General features: G+C 40.8%; 1 protein-coding gene across 3 annotated transcripts in view; it reads left to right on the top strand.

Moving 5' to 3' along the window:
- SLC39A10 (solute carrier family 39 member 10) overlaps positions 1–16,032 on the top strand; it is an 84,854-nt gene that overhangs the window by 57,355 nt on the left and 11,467 nt on the right. For all 3 annotated transcript variants that reach the window (XM_075608337.1, XM_075608336.1, XM_075608338.1), the window contains exons 7-8: positions 6,122–6,466; positions 9,311–9,391. In XM_075608337.1, coding sequence (XP_075464452.1) covers positions 6,122–6,466; positions 9,311–9,391 — 426 coding nt within the window. The remainder of the gene's footprint in view (positions 1–6,121; positions 6,467–9,310; positions 9,392–16,032) is intronic.

Below are 16,032 nucleotides of genomic sequence, written 5' to 3'. Positions count from 1 at the left end.
AGCCAGTGTGCAGATAAGAGACTGGAAGGCCCGCAGAGTCTAAAGGGAGGGACAGAGGGGCGGAGCCTAAGGAAGGGGAGGGCCGGGCATGACTGGAAGGGAGAGGGGCGTTGCTGTATGAAAGGGAAGGCCCGGCTTGCAGCACCTCGTAAAAACTCTGCCCCCCTTCGCCCGCTTGGGAGGGCACCCAGCATCCTCCGCTCCCCGCAGCCCCAAAAGCCGGGACCCCAAGTAAAAACCGGGACATTTTGAGAATTCATTGGAAACCGGGACAGCACATGAAAAACCGGGACTGTCCCAGCTAAATCGGGACAACTGATCACCCTACCTGTTGTATATTCTTTTTCTTTATAAATAAAGCCTACATATATACGGACGACAAATATATAAAAAAAAATGTTATTATTTACTGGCCACAGTTGCTGAAAAACAAAGCCAAGTGAGATTTGCAGTTGCAAACTACTGTTTTGCATATACAATCTCTATAATTGAGCTCCATTTTACCGTCTCTCTATTCAAGTTTAAAAATAAAATCCTTTTGTTTTTTTTTTATATATTTTGATAATGGAGTCCACCAAAGTCTGAGCGCTCATCAAAATAAAATTCCTTTGAAAATGTTTTGTTTTGAAATACATATGTCCATCTAGTGTAACCTATGCTAAATTTAGAAGATATTTATCCTATATTTGTATTTGCCGTATATCCCCTTTTTTTCTCCTTTCACTTGTATACCGTAAAAATATTTTGTCCCCTTTACTGATTGAGCAGTTTTTTCTTCTGCTTTGGACTCTGAATATCTGATTTGCTTATGCCCGTTTTATAGTGGCGGGCGCGCACGTTTTTTTAGTTGGCTGACGTCAGTCAGCCTTGCTATAGATGTGCCGCGCGCACGGCAGGGAGAGGGGAGCCGACAGACAGCGGTGAAGATGAAGAAATTCATCTTTTCGCGCCGCTGCCTGCGCGTGTGTGCACGTGTGCGTGCGTGCGTGCGTGTGTGTGTGTGCGTGTGTTTGCACAAATAAAAATAAAAAAATTATTAAACTTATTTTTTTTATTTAAAAAAAATCTTATTTAAGACTTAATTTCACTCAAACAACAAATACATACACACATGTACACTTACCTGCAGCACGTGCACGCGCGTTCGCATAGGAACGCACGGCGCATCCTGTATATAACAGCCCTTAGGCTCCTTCTGTCTAGCCTGATAACAATCGTTCCTCCTTCCTCCGAGTGTCCACTTATAATTCATAAAAGATGTCTTTTTCGTTTTTACAATACTTGCCACCTCCTTTAAGAATCATATTGGCTTATTTTTCTTGTATTTTTATTAACCTGCAGGTTTAGCAATAGTCCCCAGAGTCATGCAGAAGCTGCAGAGGCAAACAAGATATCTTGCATTAAACAGGCAATGGATGGAAGGGAAGTCTGGATAATTATGCCCCTTTATAAAGCATTATAGTAAGACCACACCTTGAATATGGAGTACAGTTCTGGGCACTAATCCTTAGAAAAGACATTATGGAACTAGAGCGATTGCAGAGAAGAGACACCAAATTAATAAAGGGGATAGAACATCTGTGATGATAAAATAAGGATACCTGGCGCTTTAGAAAACCAATGTGTCCATAAGAAACAAAATCAGTCTTTAAAGAATGTCCCAAAGTCCAAAACTTGAATTGGAAGGCTGTGGTTGTTCTTCACTGCTGCTACTTTCCTATACACCTGGGAATGATAGAAGGGTACACCATTGCGCAGTACTACTAATTGATGATGTTAACCCCTTTACATGCAACTTTCCCAGTGCAGACTGAGTCTACTTACAGGAGTGTCTCTTTCAGGATACAGTGGTGACAATCTGTGCTTTAATCCCTTATATGTTCATGTGTTCCACGAATCCCCCGTGTACTTCCTTATTCTCTTGGTATTTCCCAGAATCACCCGAACTCCACGAGTCCCCAGAGAATGAAATTGAACAATTGTGTAAGGGGATCACAAATTTATTAAAACGGCTTCAACAAGCCTAACAACCAGGCTAGGACAAGCCTGCATAAGATTACAAATAAAATACTACTCACATGTACTCACATGAATACATGCGATTCAACACGACACGAGGATGCCGTCCGCAGCTTGTGTTAAACCTCTGTGACTGCTCCGGCTGAGATAAGCCCTCTCACAGCTTCACTCCTCCGGTTTGGTGTATCAGAGTCTCCCACCCCTGCTCAGCTACGTTCCGGTTTGTAACTGACAGGTCAGATAGACTCCTCACCACTGCAGTCACAGCAAGCACACTGCAGACAGGAATCCTAGCTCCTCCCACCCTAACGCGTTTCGTGACGTAGGGACGTCACTTTCTCAAAGGAATGAGGAGCTAACCACGATCTCCCATTATATACCCCCAAGTGGTAATTAACCCTTTTGGGGATATAGATACATGTAACACATGATGGTGCAATCTTATCTGCTATAAAACAGTATACATCTGAGGATGCCAACACCCTGGGATTCAGGTGTACATACTTAACAAACTTACACCCATTTGTGTTAACAATTATAATAAAAAACATGTATGAATTAAAAGCAACCTTAATTTGTAGGACAATGCTAATAACAAATGTTAATATTAAAAATGTACATTATATAAAATATTCATAATAAAAAATGTTCATTATAAAAAATCCATTATAGAAAATTCATTATAAAAAACCTGTTGGAAACATATGCAATAAATGTTACTCTTTTAAAATGAAGCCAAGTCAAATTTAAACACTTTAACAAGTTGCAGGGCAGTCTGAATGACAATGGTGAGTATTAAAATATATATTAAAAAGTCAATATATGATAAATACTATTCATTTAAAAATGAGGCCAAGTCAAATTCTATATTTAAACCCTTGGGGGCCAAGGTTTTCAACGTGTAGATCCAGAAACTTTCTTTCTTGGATAGATTATTCAACCTATCGCCACCCCTCTAATTAGGCTTGGGACAATCTATTCCCTTACATATTAGACCTTTGGGGTTCTGATTATGTACCAATCTGAAATGGTTGGAGACACTATGTGTCTCCAAACCTCGTTTAATGTTATACATGTGTTCTGCTAGTCTACGTGTCAGTGGTCTTCCCGTTCTTCCCACATATTGAAGTCCACACGGACATTGTAAAAGATAGATAGATAGAACATCTGATTTATGAGAAGCTAGCTAAATTAGATGACGTCCCAAAGTGATCCAGTGAAGAAAAAGAATCAGGCACACGGTCTTAATCATGAATGAAAAAAGGGTTTAATGTGCCAAGGAATCCAACGTTTCGGCAGTAATACTGCCTTCCTACACCTTGAGAAAGGCAGTTTTACTGCCGAAACGTTGGATTCCTTGGCACATTAAACCCTTTTTTTCATTCATGATTAAGACCGTGTGCCTGATTCTTTTTCTTCACTGGATGACTTCAGCCTCTGTCAGTTATAGTAAACCACACTGATTGTTGGTCACTGGAACCCAAGTTCTCACCTACAGTACTCTGTCTACATTGGTTAGTATTAAGTCCAGGATTATTTGATTGCGAGTAAGCTCTCAAAAACAACAAAACAGGTAGCGCTAACCGCAATGTGTGTGGTGTAGTAACTATTACCTTATATATTAATTAAAACTAAACATAAGGGGCTGCCTAGGACACAAAGCCTGACCCCCTGGTCAGGAAAACAGTATGGACAGGGAATAGTTCCGTGGGCGCCTATAAAATTTTACCACTATAAAGGATATATGAAAACCAAGCCTGTTGGTTGTGAAGATTGTTGATCCTCACGGTGGGCTTCAAAACAAAGAGAAAGCACAACACATAGCGTAATACTGTTGAAACATTAAACAAACAACATATAAGACAACATATAACAGCTGAATAGTGAAATGGTATTTTTAGGACAATAAAATCATTTAATAACAATTAATATTTACTATAATGCACAATTTGCATGGACATATAGATTTAAGCAATTAAAAATCTGAATAGGTGGTTCAACTGCTCCGTAGCACCAATGTTGATGATAGCAATGCCTACTCACCAGATGGAATAGGTTTGCAGGCAGTGGATATTTTAGAGAGTATCCCCTCTCATCTGTGTGCTGCTCTCTGCTTAGCTGGCGTCTCTGTAGGCTCGTGGGTGCAGCTCATCAGCAGGGACTCCTGCAGCTCCAGGAAGCACGTCTGAGCAGATGGAACTCAGCTGCAGCTGATTCAGCACGATGTCAGCCACGGACCACCGTGAGCTCGTCTATCTGCTGCTCACTGCTAGCTGGCGTCTCTATCCGCTCGTGGACGCAACTTGTCAGCAGGTACTCCTGCAGGGCGCCAAGCAGGGCGCTTGAATAATAGGAAACCGCAACAGCTGGTTCAACTCGTTGGCGGCTATAAGAGATGGTTAGCTGGCAGCTCACGTTGATTCACCGATGTACGGGGGGTACTACACCAATGTGTGCGGGGCTTGAACCTCCACCCTACGCGTTTCAAGAGCGATCTGCTCTCTTCCTCAGGGGTATATGAGTAAGCTCTCAACAAATGCTTGAGTTGCCCCTTGCAAGGAATCCAGCATTTCCCTTCTAGCTGACTCTGGAAAAGACATGCCAGTCCACATCTGCCAGATTTAAAGTCTCCCATAACGGTTACCTCTTCTTCAATTGCCATCTTAGTGTGATGTCCTCTATTAATGCCCTATCCAATTGCTCTTCCTGGCCTGGAAGACACTAAACCACCCCAGCACGAATGACGACATTCTCACTCGGTCTCTTCTCCAGTACCTCTTACTGAAGTACATTCACCTAAAGGGCACCTGGTCACTTTCTTCCTATTCTGTCCTTTCTAAATATAGTATAGCTATATCCCAGTCATGATTTTCATTGTACCATGTATCCGTAATAGTCACAATGTCCAAGTCATCCCTGGTAATTTTTACAATTAGTTATGTGCTGTGGCGCAGCTAGACATGCGTGGGCCTCCGGGGAAAAAAAAATTCAGCGCCCCATTATAAGTGAATGTATTTTGTAGATTCAGGACAAAAATTTGCCTTGATTTCAAATTGGAGGATATCTCTCCTCAGCTCTCTCCCCCGCTTCATCACTCCTCCGGGATTCCCCCTCCTCCAGCTCTCTCCCCCTTGTACTCTATGCCTACCTGTTGGACAAGGTGGTGATAGAGACAGGCGGGGGGAGATGATGGTATGCGGTGCCAGGCCGCCACAGTTAAGCAGAAAAGCAGCCAACAGAAAAGTTAGGCGTTGCACGGAGTCAGAGCAGGACAGCCGGGGAGGAGCACGCTTTAGCAGCATAGACCCGTAAGTAAGAAAGACTTCCGGGTCCGATCGCTGGGGCAGCTCCTCTGCTTCACCCTTGTAGTCTGCTGTGTACTATCTCCCCCCGCCTGCTTCTATCTGGGGGAGACGAGTGAGATGGTCAGCAGGGCTGCCGACGGGTGGGGGGATTGGGGGGAAGAGTGGGCTGCCAGAGCTATAGCTACGCCCCTGGTTCTTTGATTTTATTTCCCAAACTACGAACATTTGTGCACATTGCCCAAAGGTTTTTGTTACTACTTTTCCTAATACTTCTTGTTTCCCCAGTACACCATCTTATGCCTGTGTTGATTTTTAGCTCGGAAATAAAAGGGTTTCTGCTCTTCTTAAAGAAGCAGAAGCCAGAGAGCCTAATGAATTCCAATCTACTCCATACTTCCAGTGACTGCAAAGATGGAATACTGTATACCCATGAGTGTATCTGTGTTTATTCTGTAGGTTTAGGAAGCAGTATGTCCTTTACCCCATTGTAATGTCACACAGTGGGTAAGCTGCAGACACAAATTCTGTGTAGTGACATGTTAGCTTGTTGAAAAGCTAAATTGTAAAAAGATGTACTCTCTTTTTAAATTCATATTAAAAACTAAGAGAAATGCAGAAGTAAAGAATACATATTTAAACTGGTCAATTGTCAGATAAAGAAAATCCAAAAAAATGGCTTAATGTTTTTGTATGCATAATATTAATTAACACGCCTTCGTTATTGTTGATTTCAGTTGACTATGTTGACTTTCAAACCGTAACGAACCCAATTAATTCCTATAATGTATTTAATTTAGGGACAGAAGACGCAGTTGCTTCTGAAGTTCAAAGACTTAATGAAACGGAAATGTCTTATGTAGAGAGTCAACAACCGTCCCCAATGAAGGTTTTTGTTCCTGTTGAAGTGATGCCGCACATTAACAAGGATGGCTCTTACGATGATCACAGTATGGAAGATGGCCAGTATGAAAATCATGAAAAGACTGACCTACCAATGAAAAACAACTACAACAAGCACTTGCACCATTCACATGGTCATTGCCATTCTGGAAAAGACATGAAGGATACAGGGATTGCCAATATAGCTTGGATGGTGATCATGGGAGATGGCATGCACAACTTCAGTGACGGCTTAGCAATAGGTAAACATGGGAGGAAAGTCATATTAGCTGGTATGTACAGTATCAAGTGGCGAGGGACGATTTGCACTCGGATTGCAGTGTGATATACCACATCAGCACTTGGTGTCTTACTTGGACTTATTGATGCTCAGGTCTGTGAAGCATTTTCGGAGTGGGTATATGAGGAGCTATAGGAATAAGATACAATATTACAATAAGGTGTCAGACTGACTTCAATTAACACTTTATTCCTCTTTAGTTGTGTCAGTTCAGTACTCTGTCTAAACTGCTGTGTGCTTCATAGAGATTAGTTAAAAATGTTAGGTGTATTAGCAAACTTCTCAATTATGATTCTCCTCCACGGGGGTTAAAAAAAAGTTATGGGGTTGGGTTATAGGGAGGTGTTGGGCGTTTGGTTTAGGGGGACGGGGTGATAGGGATGTAACTTGGGCGGTATATGGGGAATTACAGGTAGGTGGTATGGGGGAAGAGTATAGGGAGGTGAAATATCTCGCCCCCCTCCTCCCCTGCTCATGAATCCCCCCCTCCCCCAGTCTCGTGACTCGCAGACGCGTCGTCTCTCCCTGTATGTGTAGACTAATATACATAGTCTAAATACAGGCACAGCTATGTACACATGCTGTTATGTACACAGATTTGTACATGCATACTCACATGTACAAAGGTGGAGCCACATGCTTTAAATACTGTTCTAGAGTTTTGAAATTCTATGCCTCTTTTATTTTTTTTAATTTTTAATTTTTATATACCGGTATGTGTATGCTACACTTATGTTTAGCGAGTTAAATCTTAGAGGCTTTAAAAAAGGATTTAAAAATACTTAATTATTTTTACATTACAGTTCGTTTTGATAAACATTGTAAGTTAAAATTTTGAATCCATAATCTTGATTGGCATGGACTCAGTGTGGCTGCAAAATTCTATGTCTAGGTCTACATGCACTGTCAGCCCTATACTGTATAAGAAAATAAAAATATTTTTTTTGTTTTTAAAGAAACAAAATAAAATTACCCTGCTCCTTGATTCTCCACGTGATTAAAAAAAAAAACTCACATTTCTAAAAAAAAAAATGGTTTAAAGCACTTGTATTGTTGGACCTTAAGTGTAACTAAACTTTTAAAAGTGTCATCTCCCCTGCACATGTATTTTTTTTTTTTTTTTAAAGATTTCCTCAGTGCTGTAAATTAAGGTTTCTGTTTTCACCTCTGTGTTACAAGTTAACATGGCTACAAATCACCTCCTACTTTGTGATATTACTAGACGTCAAAGAGCATTACTACAGAAGCTTAGAATAAGATCGTATGATAGTCTGCATGGGAAAAAATCTGTCTGGCGTGGTGGATCAAGTTACTTTAAAAAAAAACAAAATATGTGCATCAATACAATCCACACACTAAGTAATTAACAAAGTTGTTGTTTGATCTGTTCTCCTTTGAACGATTGACGAAGATTCGGCTCGGGACTCACTAAATGGCTGCAGAGGAGTCATCATGTGATCAGACAGTCACTAGATACAATTGAGCTATGCACTGCTAGAGTGAGGGCAGAGCTCAAAAAGGGGTGTGCCAGGGCCCGTTTCAGAAGAGGATGGGGATGTGGCTTTGTAAATTGTTGTTATATAAACAAAAAAGGCTTATTACATTATAATACATTAAAGCTGCAGACTAAGCAATATCCTACATAGTTTTTTTTTAATTTAAATAAATCATTTCCTTCCTATGAGAAAATACTTGTATCATTTAAAAAAAAAAACAACTCTCAATTACATTTTTGATGATTTATATTGTAACAAGCATTTTTGTTTCTATAGCAACCATTTTCCAAGTCACATCCCCGTCCTCTTCTGAAACAGTCTCTGGCACACCCTTTTTTGAGCCCTTGGCCTGTCTCTAACAATGCACCAATTGTATCTAGTGACTGCCTGGTACATGATCTTCCCCACATAACTTTGCATCTTTGATCCTCTTGTGCTGCACTGACAGCCATTTGGTGAACCCCCAAGCCGAATCTTCGCCGATCGACAAGTTAGCTAATTACTTATCATTGTGTGGTTTGTATTGATGCACATATGAAAGAGGGAGTGGGGGGTGTAGGTGAAAGACGGCTTGTACTACTGCTTTAATAATGTAATTCAGAGTTGTTTAAAAAAAAAATGTAAAAAAATTAATACAGGTATTCTCATTCGGGTTTGGAAAGCCAACAGGTTTGGTTTCCTTTTGAGATCACATGGTCCTAATTTGCCCCATAACCTCAGGACTGGATAAAGTGTGTACTGTTCTGATCACAGCCAGCAGTGGTTGTTGCCATCAACCCTAGGCACAAGCATAGAAAGGTGTGATGCTAGGGACCATCATAAAGACAATCATTACTTAAACGTCTAAAGCTACTTTTGACTGAAAAGCTTAAATGAGCATTGCATCTTGCCCATTTTTAATACACACAGGCACATGTATATACACACACGCACACTTGATCCTTACATTTACTGCAATGTCATTGTCTAAGCTGGCGATCGATCCGTTCTCCCTTGATCAATTGACGAAGAACCTGCTTCCCAGGGCACCCAATATGGCTGCCTATTTCAAAAGAGCAAGTGTTGGGGCTTTTTAAATGGTTGCTATAGCAACCCAACGAAGCTCGCATACTACATTACATGTTTTTTTTCCCTACTTCATCTATGTAAATGTAAAGTCTAATGGAAAAAAAACAATGCATGAATGTTGGTGCTCCCCGTCAAAGGTGTAGACCCTCAAAAGACCAAATTGAACTAACAAACAGTGATATGTTTATTATTGGGTTAATAGTGTAACACCTTACAGCATTCTAAGATGTCTTTGTTTTCAGGTGCTGCATTCAGTGCTGGCCTGACAGGTGGAATTAGCACATCCATAGCGGTGTTCTGTCACGAGCTTCCCCATGAATTAGGTAAGTTGTCATTCATACTATTAATCTTTGTACATATGAGAAGAAAGTGTTTAACCAAACATAACCTTATGGAGCAGCTGTTAGTTTTAAATTTGTATTAATTAGGCTTCTTTTATTTTTATTAAGAGACAACTGTGCTTCACACTATTAAGAACAGTAAAGTAACAAAAAAATATTGTTAATGTAATGTTTAGTCATTAATAGCACATTATAGTGTAATTCACTATAAGCACAATAGCATTGTAATGTGTAGTCCTACATAGCTGACCAAAGAAACAGCCTTTTGTAAATGATTTCTAATATAATTTGATTTCTTAAACTAATCTAACCATGCAAAAAGCAAATATTTGGCTTTTGTTTCTCTGAAAAGGAATGACAAGTTGATTAACAGGGGCCTCTGAATGGGGGAGAGCTTGTCAATCAAGTGTTTTTTGTTTTGTTTTTCACCCTTAATTCACCCTCTCCTTAGCAGAGAGCCAATAAAGATAAGGGGAGGAGGAGGCCTGGCTGTGCAAACTATTGTTAAAAAAAAAAAAAAATTAGACAAAGGAAATAAGTGCTTCACTGTTGGGCAAAACATTTTTTATTTTGACTAAATATAGATATTCTAGGACACATTTTCGAGAGTTCTCACTCATCCTCAGGTCGAGCAATACTGATTTTACAAAGATTCCATGAAGTGACAGGGTGCTCATTTGCATGTCATTTCCCAGAGTCCCTAGCTGCAGTGGAAGCATTGTACAGTAGGATGGGAGATAATGATGAAAAGCAGGATTGCGGACCTGTCTGAGACATGTGAATGTGCTCACAAATGAAATTTTTATTTGCTATATGTGTTTAACACAGATGTAAAAAAAACAAGATCAGCAGATGGCAATAAATGGATTAAAGGTTTATTGAGAAATGTGGACAGCATGTAGGACCATACAGCCATCAGCAGAGTGAAGGCCCTTTGCAGCAGGGGACAATTGTTTAAAATTAACAGAGGTGGGGAGACAGCCATATCATTTCATAAATGATTTAAAAATGTGAGAAGTGGTGTCTCACTGGAGTGCAGTGTCTTCCTTCTTCATGGCTTGTTATTGTGTCTCTGTGTAGGTTCTTTCTGGTTTGAAGTTTTTGGCTGGTTTCACCAATGCAGCATCCTTAGGCCGCGCTTATCGTGCGCACGACGGATGACGTCGCCGCTAGCGAAAGTTGTCATTCGCTTTCCGGCGACGTCGCTGGCGACCAGGCCTTTAATTGGCTCAGAGGCTGTCACATGGCTACAGCCTCTGAAAAATCAAATTTGACCGGCTTCAAAAATTCGCGCCGCCAGCGTCACTCTCCTCGCTCCGTCACGCTTACTATAAGCGCACGCGACGGCGGCAATACATTTGTTTTGCCGCGACGTTTCCGTCACCAGCACTATAAGCGCAGCCTTAGTCACATTTGCTACATTGAACCATACTGTATACTACATTCCTAGATGTATGATCCTTTAACATTGAGTGTTTGACTTTTGTGACTGGCTGAGAGATCTTCAGAATACATGTTTACAAAGTTTGCAGCGTGTGATGTAGCCAACTCGCTACCCCACCTTTCTCCTTTGCAAGGTATTTCAAATGACTTAATATGTACCCGTACTCCGCTACAATATATATATAATATACCACTCTATCTGTTGCCACCATTAAAAGTTAAAGATGTACAGAGCCTCTGGTCTCTGTTTATTAAGAAAACTATGCATTTAATACACACAACTCTGGTGTAGCAAAATGTGTCTAAAAATGTAATTTACTCTCTGCAAAGCGTACACAACAGTTAAATCAGAGTCCAAAGCATTACTTATTAAAAATTAGCTTTAATATACAAAAATAAAATGCTTGGGTTACAGTAAAAGATTATTATAAATGCAGACCGTTTCTTAGAATAACAGGATAAACATAAGCAGAAATGCCTATACTCGTCAGCTTTATAACTTTGTTTCTATAATACTTCAATACACACCATCTTCACTGTGGCCTGTGCACTCCATATACATGCCTCAACATAAAATATGACCACATAATGTCTATTGCCTGGTTGTCCCCATGGCAGTGGTCATCAATGGGTTAAGTTGCACCCTCCAGCTGAGATATGACAGAAATCTACCTGTGGGGGGACCATAAATAGCCCCTCTTTTCTATCCCAGGTAGTCTTTTTTTTTTTTTCTGTCCTACCTAGCTGACGTAGAGGTTATTTTTTTTTCCTGTAATGTAGAAAAGGGGCTTACCCGACTACGTTAGTAGTTGATCCACGGGAGTTGTCTGCATCTGCTGCTGAAGCCCGGACATCCGCAAACGAAGGAGTTTGCTGTTCTGGGGGCCGTCAGAAGGCCATGCTGCATAATAGCCGCTGGGGCTCGCAGCTGCTGAAGCTGCTTCAGCGCTCGTGCATGGGGTAGCAGGGGTAATACATCACGGAAAGTTACAAAAATAAATAAAAGCGGTGGATTTAAGTGCCTAGCAGGCACACACTATTGCTGCCCTTCTACTCTGCAGAAGGATTAAGACGCGCGGAGGACATCACACATGCTGAAAGCCTGCTAAAGTAGGGTGTAACTTCTGCAAGCCTACTTAACTAACTATATTGGTACTGCTAAACCAGAGTTCCCTAACTCCAGTCCTCAAGGACCGCTAACAGTGCAGGATTTAAGGATAGCCTCTCATTAGCACAGGTGGCCCAATCATTTTGACTGAACCACCTGTGCTCTAGCAGAGGTATCTGTAAAAACTGCACTGTTAGTAGTCCTTGAGGACTGGAGTTGGGGACCTCTGTGCTAAAAGACTGCAAGCCTATCAGGACCTAGGCAGGATACATCATGGATACAAGCTCTTCAAAAAATGCTGTTATTAAAATCCCATAGTAAGCCCCAGGGAGATGAGTGGCACTCTTGTGATTTTTGTTTTATAAAAGAGATGGCTATAATTGCCTATATTCATATTATGTCAGTACTCCAGGCTTACAACTGTAATTGTCTACTTTTGATCTAGAGTTTATAGACCCACTTCTCAAGGCAGTAAGAGAAATCTTGCAGATCGAGGATGAGCCTTCCCCTTCGGAATCTAGAGCTCGCCTATTCAGGATCCTGCATAGGAAGGCAAGAACCTTCTTGGTCCACGAAGTGGTGAATGATATGATCAAAGGAAAGTGGACAAAAAACCTGACCCAATTTCTTGGATTAGCGAAGCGGAGAGTGTTTTCTCCTTTAACCACAACCCTGATCTATCGGCTCCCTAGGATATTAGAGATTTTTCTTGAAACTTGATCAGACATATAGGAAAGATTCTAAAACCTGGTGGGAAATAAGTAGCCTAGAGCATTACCTTAAACTAAGTCTGGTTCCTCGTGGGCTGAGAGTTCACCAGTCACCCTCCACCCTCCCATCAAATTGAGGATTCAGAGTTTTTTTGGAGCGTGGGAATACACATTATTCTCATGCTCGAGTGCCTTAATGAAACTACTCATTGATCATGAGAGTAAAAAGCTGAATAAAATAATCTGGAGCTTGATACATTACTCAGGAAGTTGCAAAATGGAATTTGCTTGAAGAATTTACCATACTTGAGACTAAATTCAAAAACAATATAGAACGATTCATCGCTGAAATCGAAATAATCAAACAGAAGAAATTCTGTCTCGATTCCAAAGATTTCAGCGAGGGAAAGGGGAAAGATATTTAAATTCTGCTTTCATAAAACTCGTATCCAACCTCGACATCTAGACTCATCCACTGAATGGGAGAGAGCAGGGGGGAGAGTGAACAAATAGCCACCAACAGCAATAGACATCAGCACCCTCCCACATCCTCGGCGTCATCATCCTCTTGTTTTTAGACCCAACAGGACAGGAAACCTATAAGAGGGAGAAGACGACCAGGAGGGGAGGAGGTAAATCTGAGAGATGAAGGCAAATGGGCTTACAATCCCAGTGGGAGAAGGGGACACGGGTTATTAACTGATGCCACCCCAGACCCTGCATTTACGAATCCACAAGTGATAAACCTTTCTCACTTAGCAATCAATAAAATGCACTTGAGTGTTCTGGAAAAGGGGTTGTCATTCTCTCCAACAGCTGGGTTTAATTGCTTTGAATGGATCAAAGACACATTTATTCGCACGTAAACTACTGTTGCACAAATATTACGTTAAAAAACAACTTGGCACTCAGAGACACACCTTACAGTGATATGGACTAACAGGAACTGTGCTTTCTAGAGGAGTGTATCTCTTTCTTCTCCGAAAATTAGAGAAATCCGGGCGAAGCACCATTCACAGACCTTAGACCAAAGTCACATTTCACACCACTGTTTGAAGTCTGCGCCAATGTAGAAACGTTCGTCAATCTAGTATCCAGGGACCTAGAAAACATCACAATTTCACGTGAAACTAGCAAACTAAACTCAGGCACTCAAAAATCTAGAGGCAGACACGTCCATTATAATAAAACTTTCAGATAAAGGAGGAAATATAGTGATGCTAAATCGTGATGATTACATTACAGAAAATCTTAGGCTTTTAGCAGACAGCACGTTACAGGCTATTGGATTCAGACCCTACCATTGAATATAGAAAATAACTTCTGGTCATTCTCAGAGAAGGTCTTAAGAAGGTACTGACACAGGTCTTAACTCTAAGGTACTGACACAGAGAATATAATTTCATACTGGGCTCCACACCACAAATAACAACATTTTATAGTTTGCCAAAAATACACAAAAACAAAACCACCACCATGGCGTCCCATAGTATCAGGCATCGACAGTATTACACAAAATGCAAGTATATGTTGATAAGTTAATAAGGCCATTCGTGACAGCACTACACTCACCTTCTAGATACTAGAGATGTTTTGAGACGTCTGGAAGGCATCACTATAGACAATTATGTTTTCCTGGCTGGTTTATATGTAGAAGGCCTCTACATCAGTATTCCACATGAGACAGGCATGTCAGCAGTCCATCGTTTTCCTCAAAACCACAGGCACACACCTGGCCAAACATAATGAACTCACTATGAAATTATGTACTCAAACATAACTACTTTCTTTTCAACAGACTGTACTATCAGATTCAGGGTACAGCCATGGAGACAACGTGCACTCCCACCTATGCTGACTTATATCTCGGCTGGTGGGAGGCAGTTACGGTATTTGGGGAACAAATGGAACATTTCACATCACATGTGGAACTTTGGATCCGGTACATGAAATGTGCTTGTACTTGGAAAGGCACTATAGATTTACTTAACGACAAAAAGACGGTGCAAAACAGCGCTAAAAAAATATAAATAATGACAATACTTGAAATAAATATTGCAGGCAGTCTGGCAAAAACTGACTGTACAGCCAGAAAATGAACCACAGAGAAAAGAAAGAATTGCCGGCGCCAAATCAGTCCTTTAAATAATAATAAATCCGAATAAAGACCAAACCGTCTCTTGCAAAGTCCCAAAAGTGTCCTTGAGCAAACAGACAGTGAAGGGGTCAACGAACGGCTCACACCAAATGATAGTGCAATATGTAAAAAAGAGAAGAAAACAAACAGATAATGGTGCAGTACGCCAAAAAAGTTGACATTAAAACATTAAAAACTCACACATGACAAACATAACACACAATGACAGACAGACACTAGCAAGACTATAATCCTAACAAAAAGCTATTTATTAACATTGAAATACTGGGTTCCGGAGGATACAGCACTTAAGTCCAGAGGGGTAAAATTAAAACCCTACTTACAGGACAGTGGATGGTAAAAACCGTAAAGCTGAAGATCGCTCAGGTGCTCCTCTCTGATGATAACTGGAGCTCCTTTAGGGATTGCCTCATGTGGGGGATGGATGTTGAGTCGCACGAAAACCGGAACTTCCTGGTGGATGTGACGTCACACGCTGCGGTGTTACTGAAATCGCTGCTCCTCTTCCTCTCCTTTCCCCCCACAGCCTACACAACTGCTGCCAATATCCTCCACAACCAAACAGACAGCTCTAAAAACAGAATAATTATCCATTATCTGTTTGTTTTCTTCTCTTTTTTACATATTGCACTATCATTTGGTGTGAGCCGTTCGTTGACCCCTTCACTGCCTGTTTGCTCAAGGACACTTTTGGGACTTTGCAAGAGACGGTTTGGTCTTTATTCGGATTTATTATTATTGAAAGGACTGATTTGGCGCCGGCAATTCTTTCTTTTCTCTATAGATTTACTTAGAGTTTATCAACACTCAACATCAATAACCATAATTTAAAACTCACATATGAGTTTAGCAAGAAGTCTCTAAACTTTCTCGACTTGACTATTTCTAATACAATGGACGGTAGCCTGAACACTACGATTTTTCGTAAGGAGACATCCATGAATAGTTTGCTGAGAGCGAACACACATCCTGAGCATCTTGTGAAAAACATCCCAGTCGGTCAATTCCTGTATTCGTAGGAATTGTTCAACTCATATTGAGTATGAGCAACAAGCAAAATACATGACTTCCAGGTTTCTAGGAAAAGGTTATTCAAAATCATGTATCAAGAAACGTGCCAAATACTCCGATAGGTGCCAACTCCTGGCATCAAAGAAACCACCAGCCAATGAACCTAAAACCATCAGGTTCATACGAACATTTA

This window comes from Ascaphus truei, chromosome 7 (genome assembly GCF_040206685.1).
Source record: "Ascaphus truei isolate aAscTru1 chromosome 7, aAscTru1.hap1, whole genome shotgun sequence".
In the NCBI taxonomy this organism is placed as follows: domain Eukaryota; kingdom Metazoa; phylum Chordata; class Amphibia; order Anura; family Ascaphidae; genus Ascaphus; species Ascaphus truei.
This window is presented reverse-complemented; position numbering and strand designations above follow the sequence as displayed.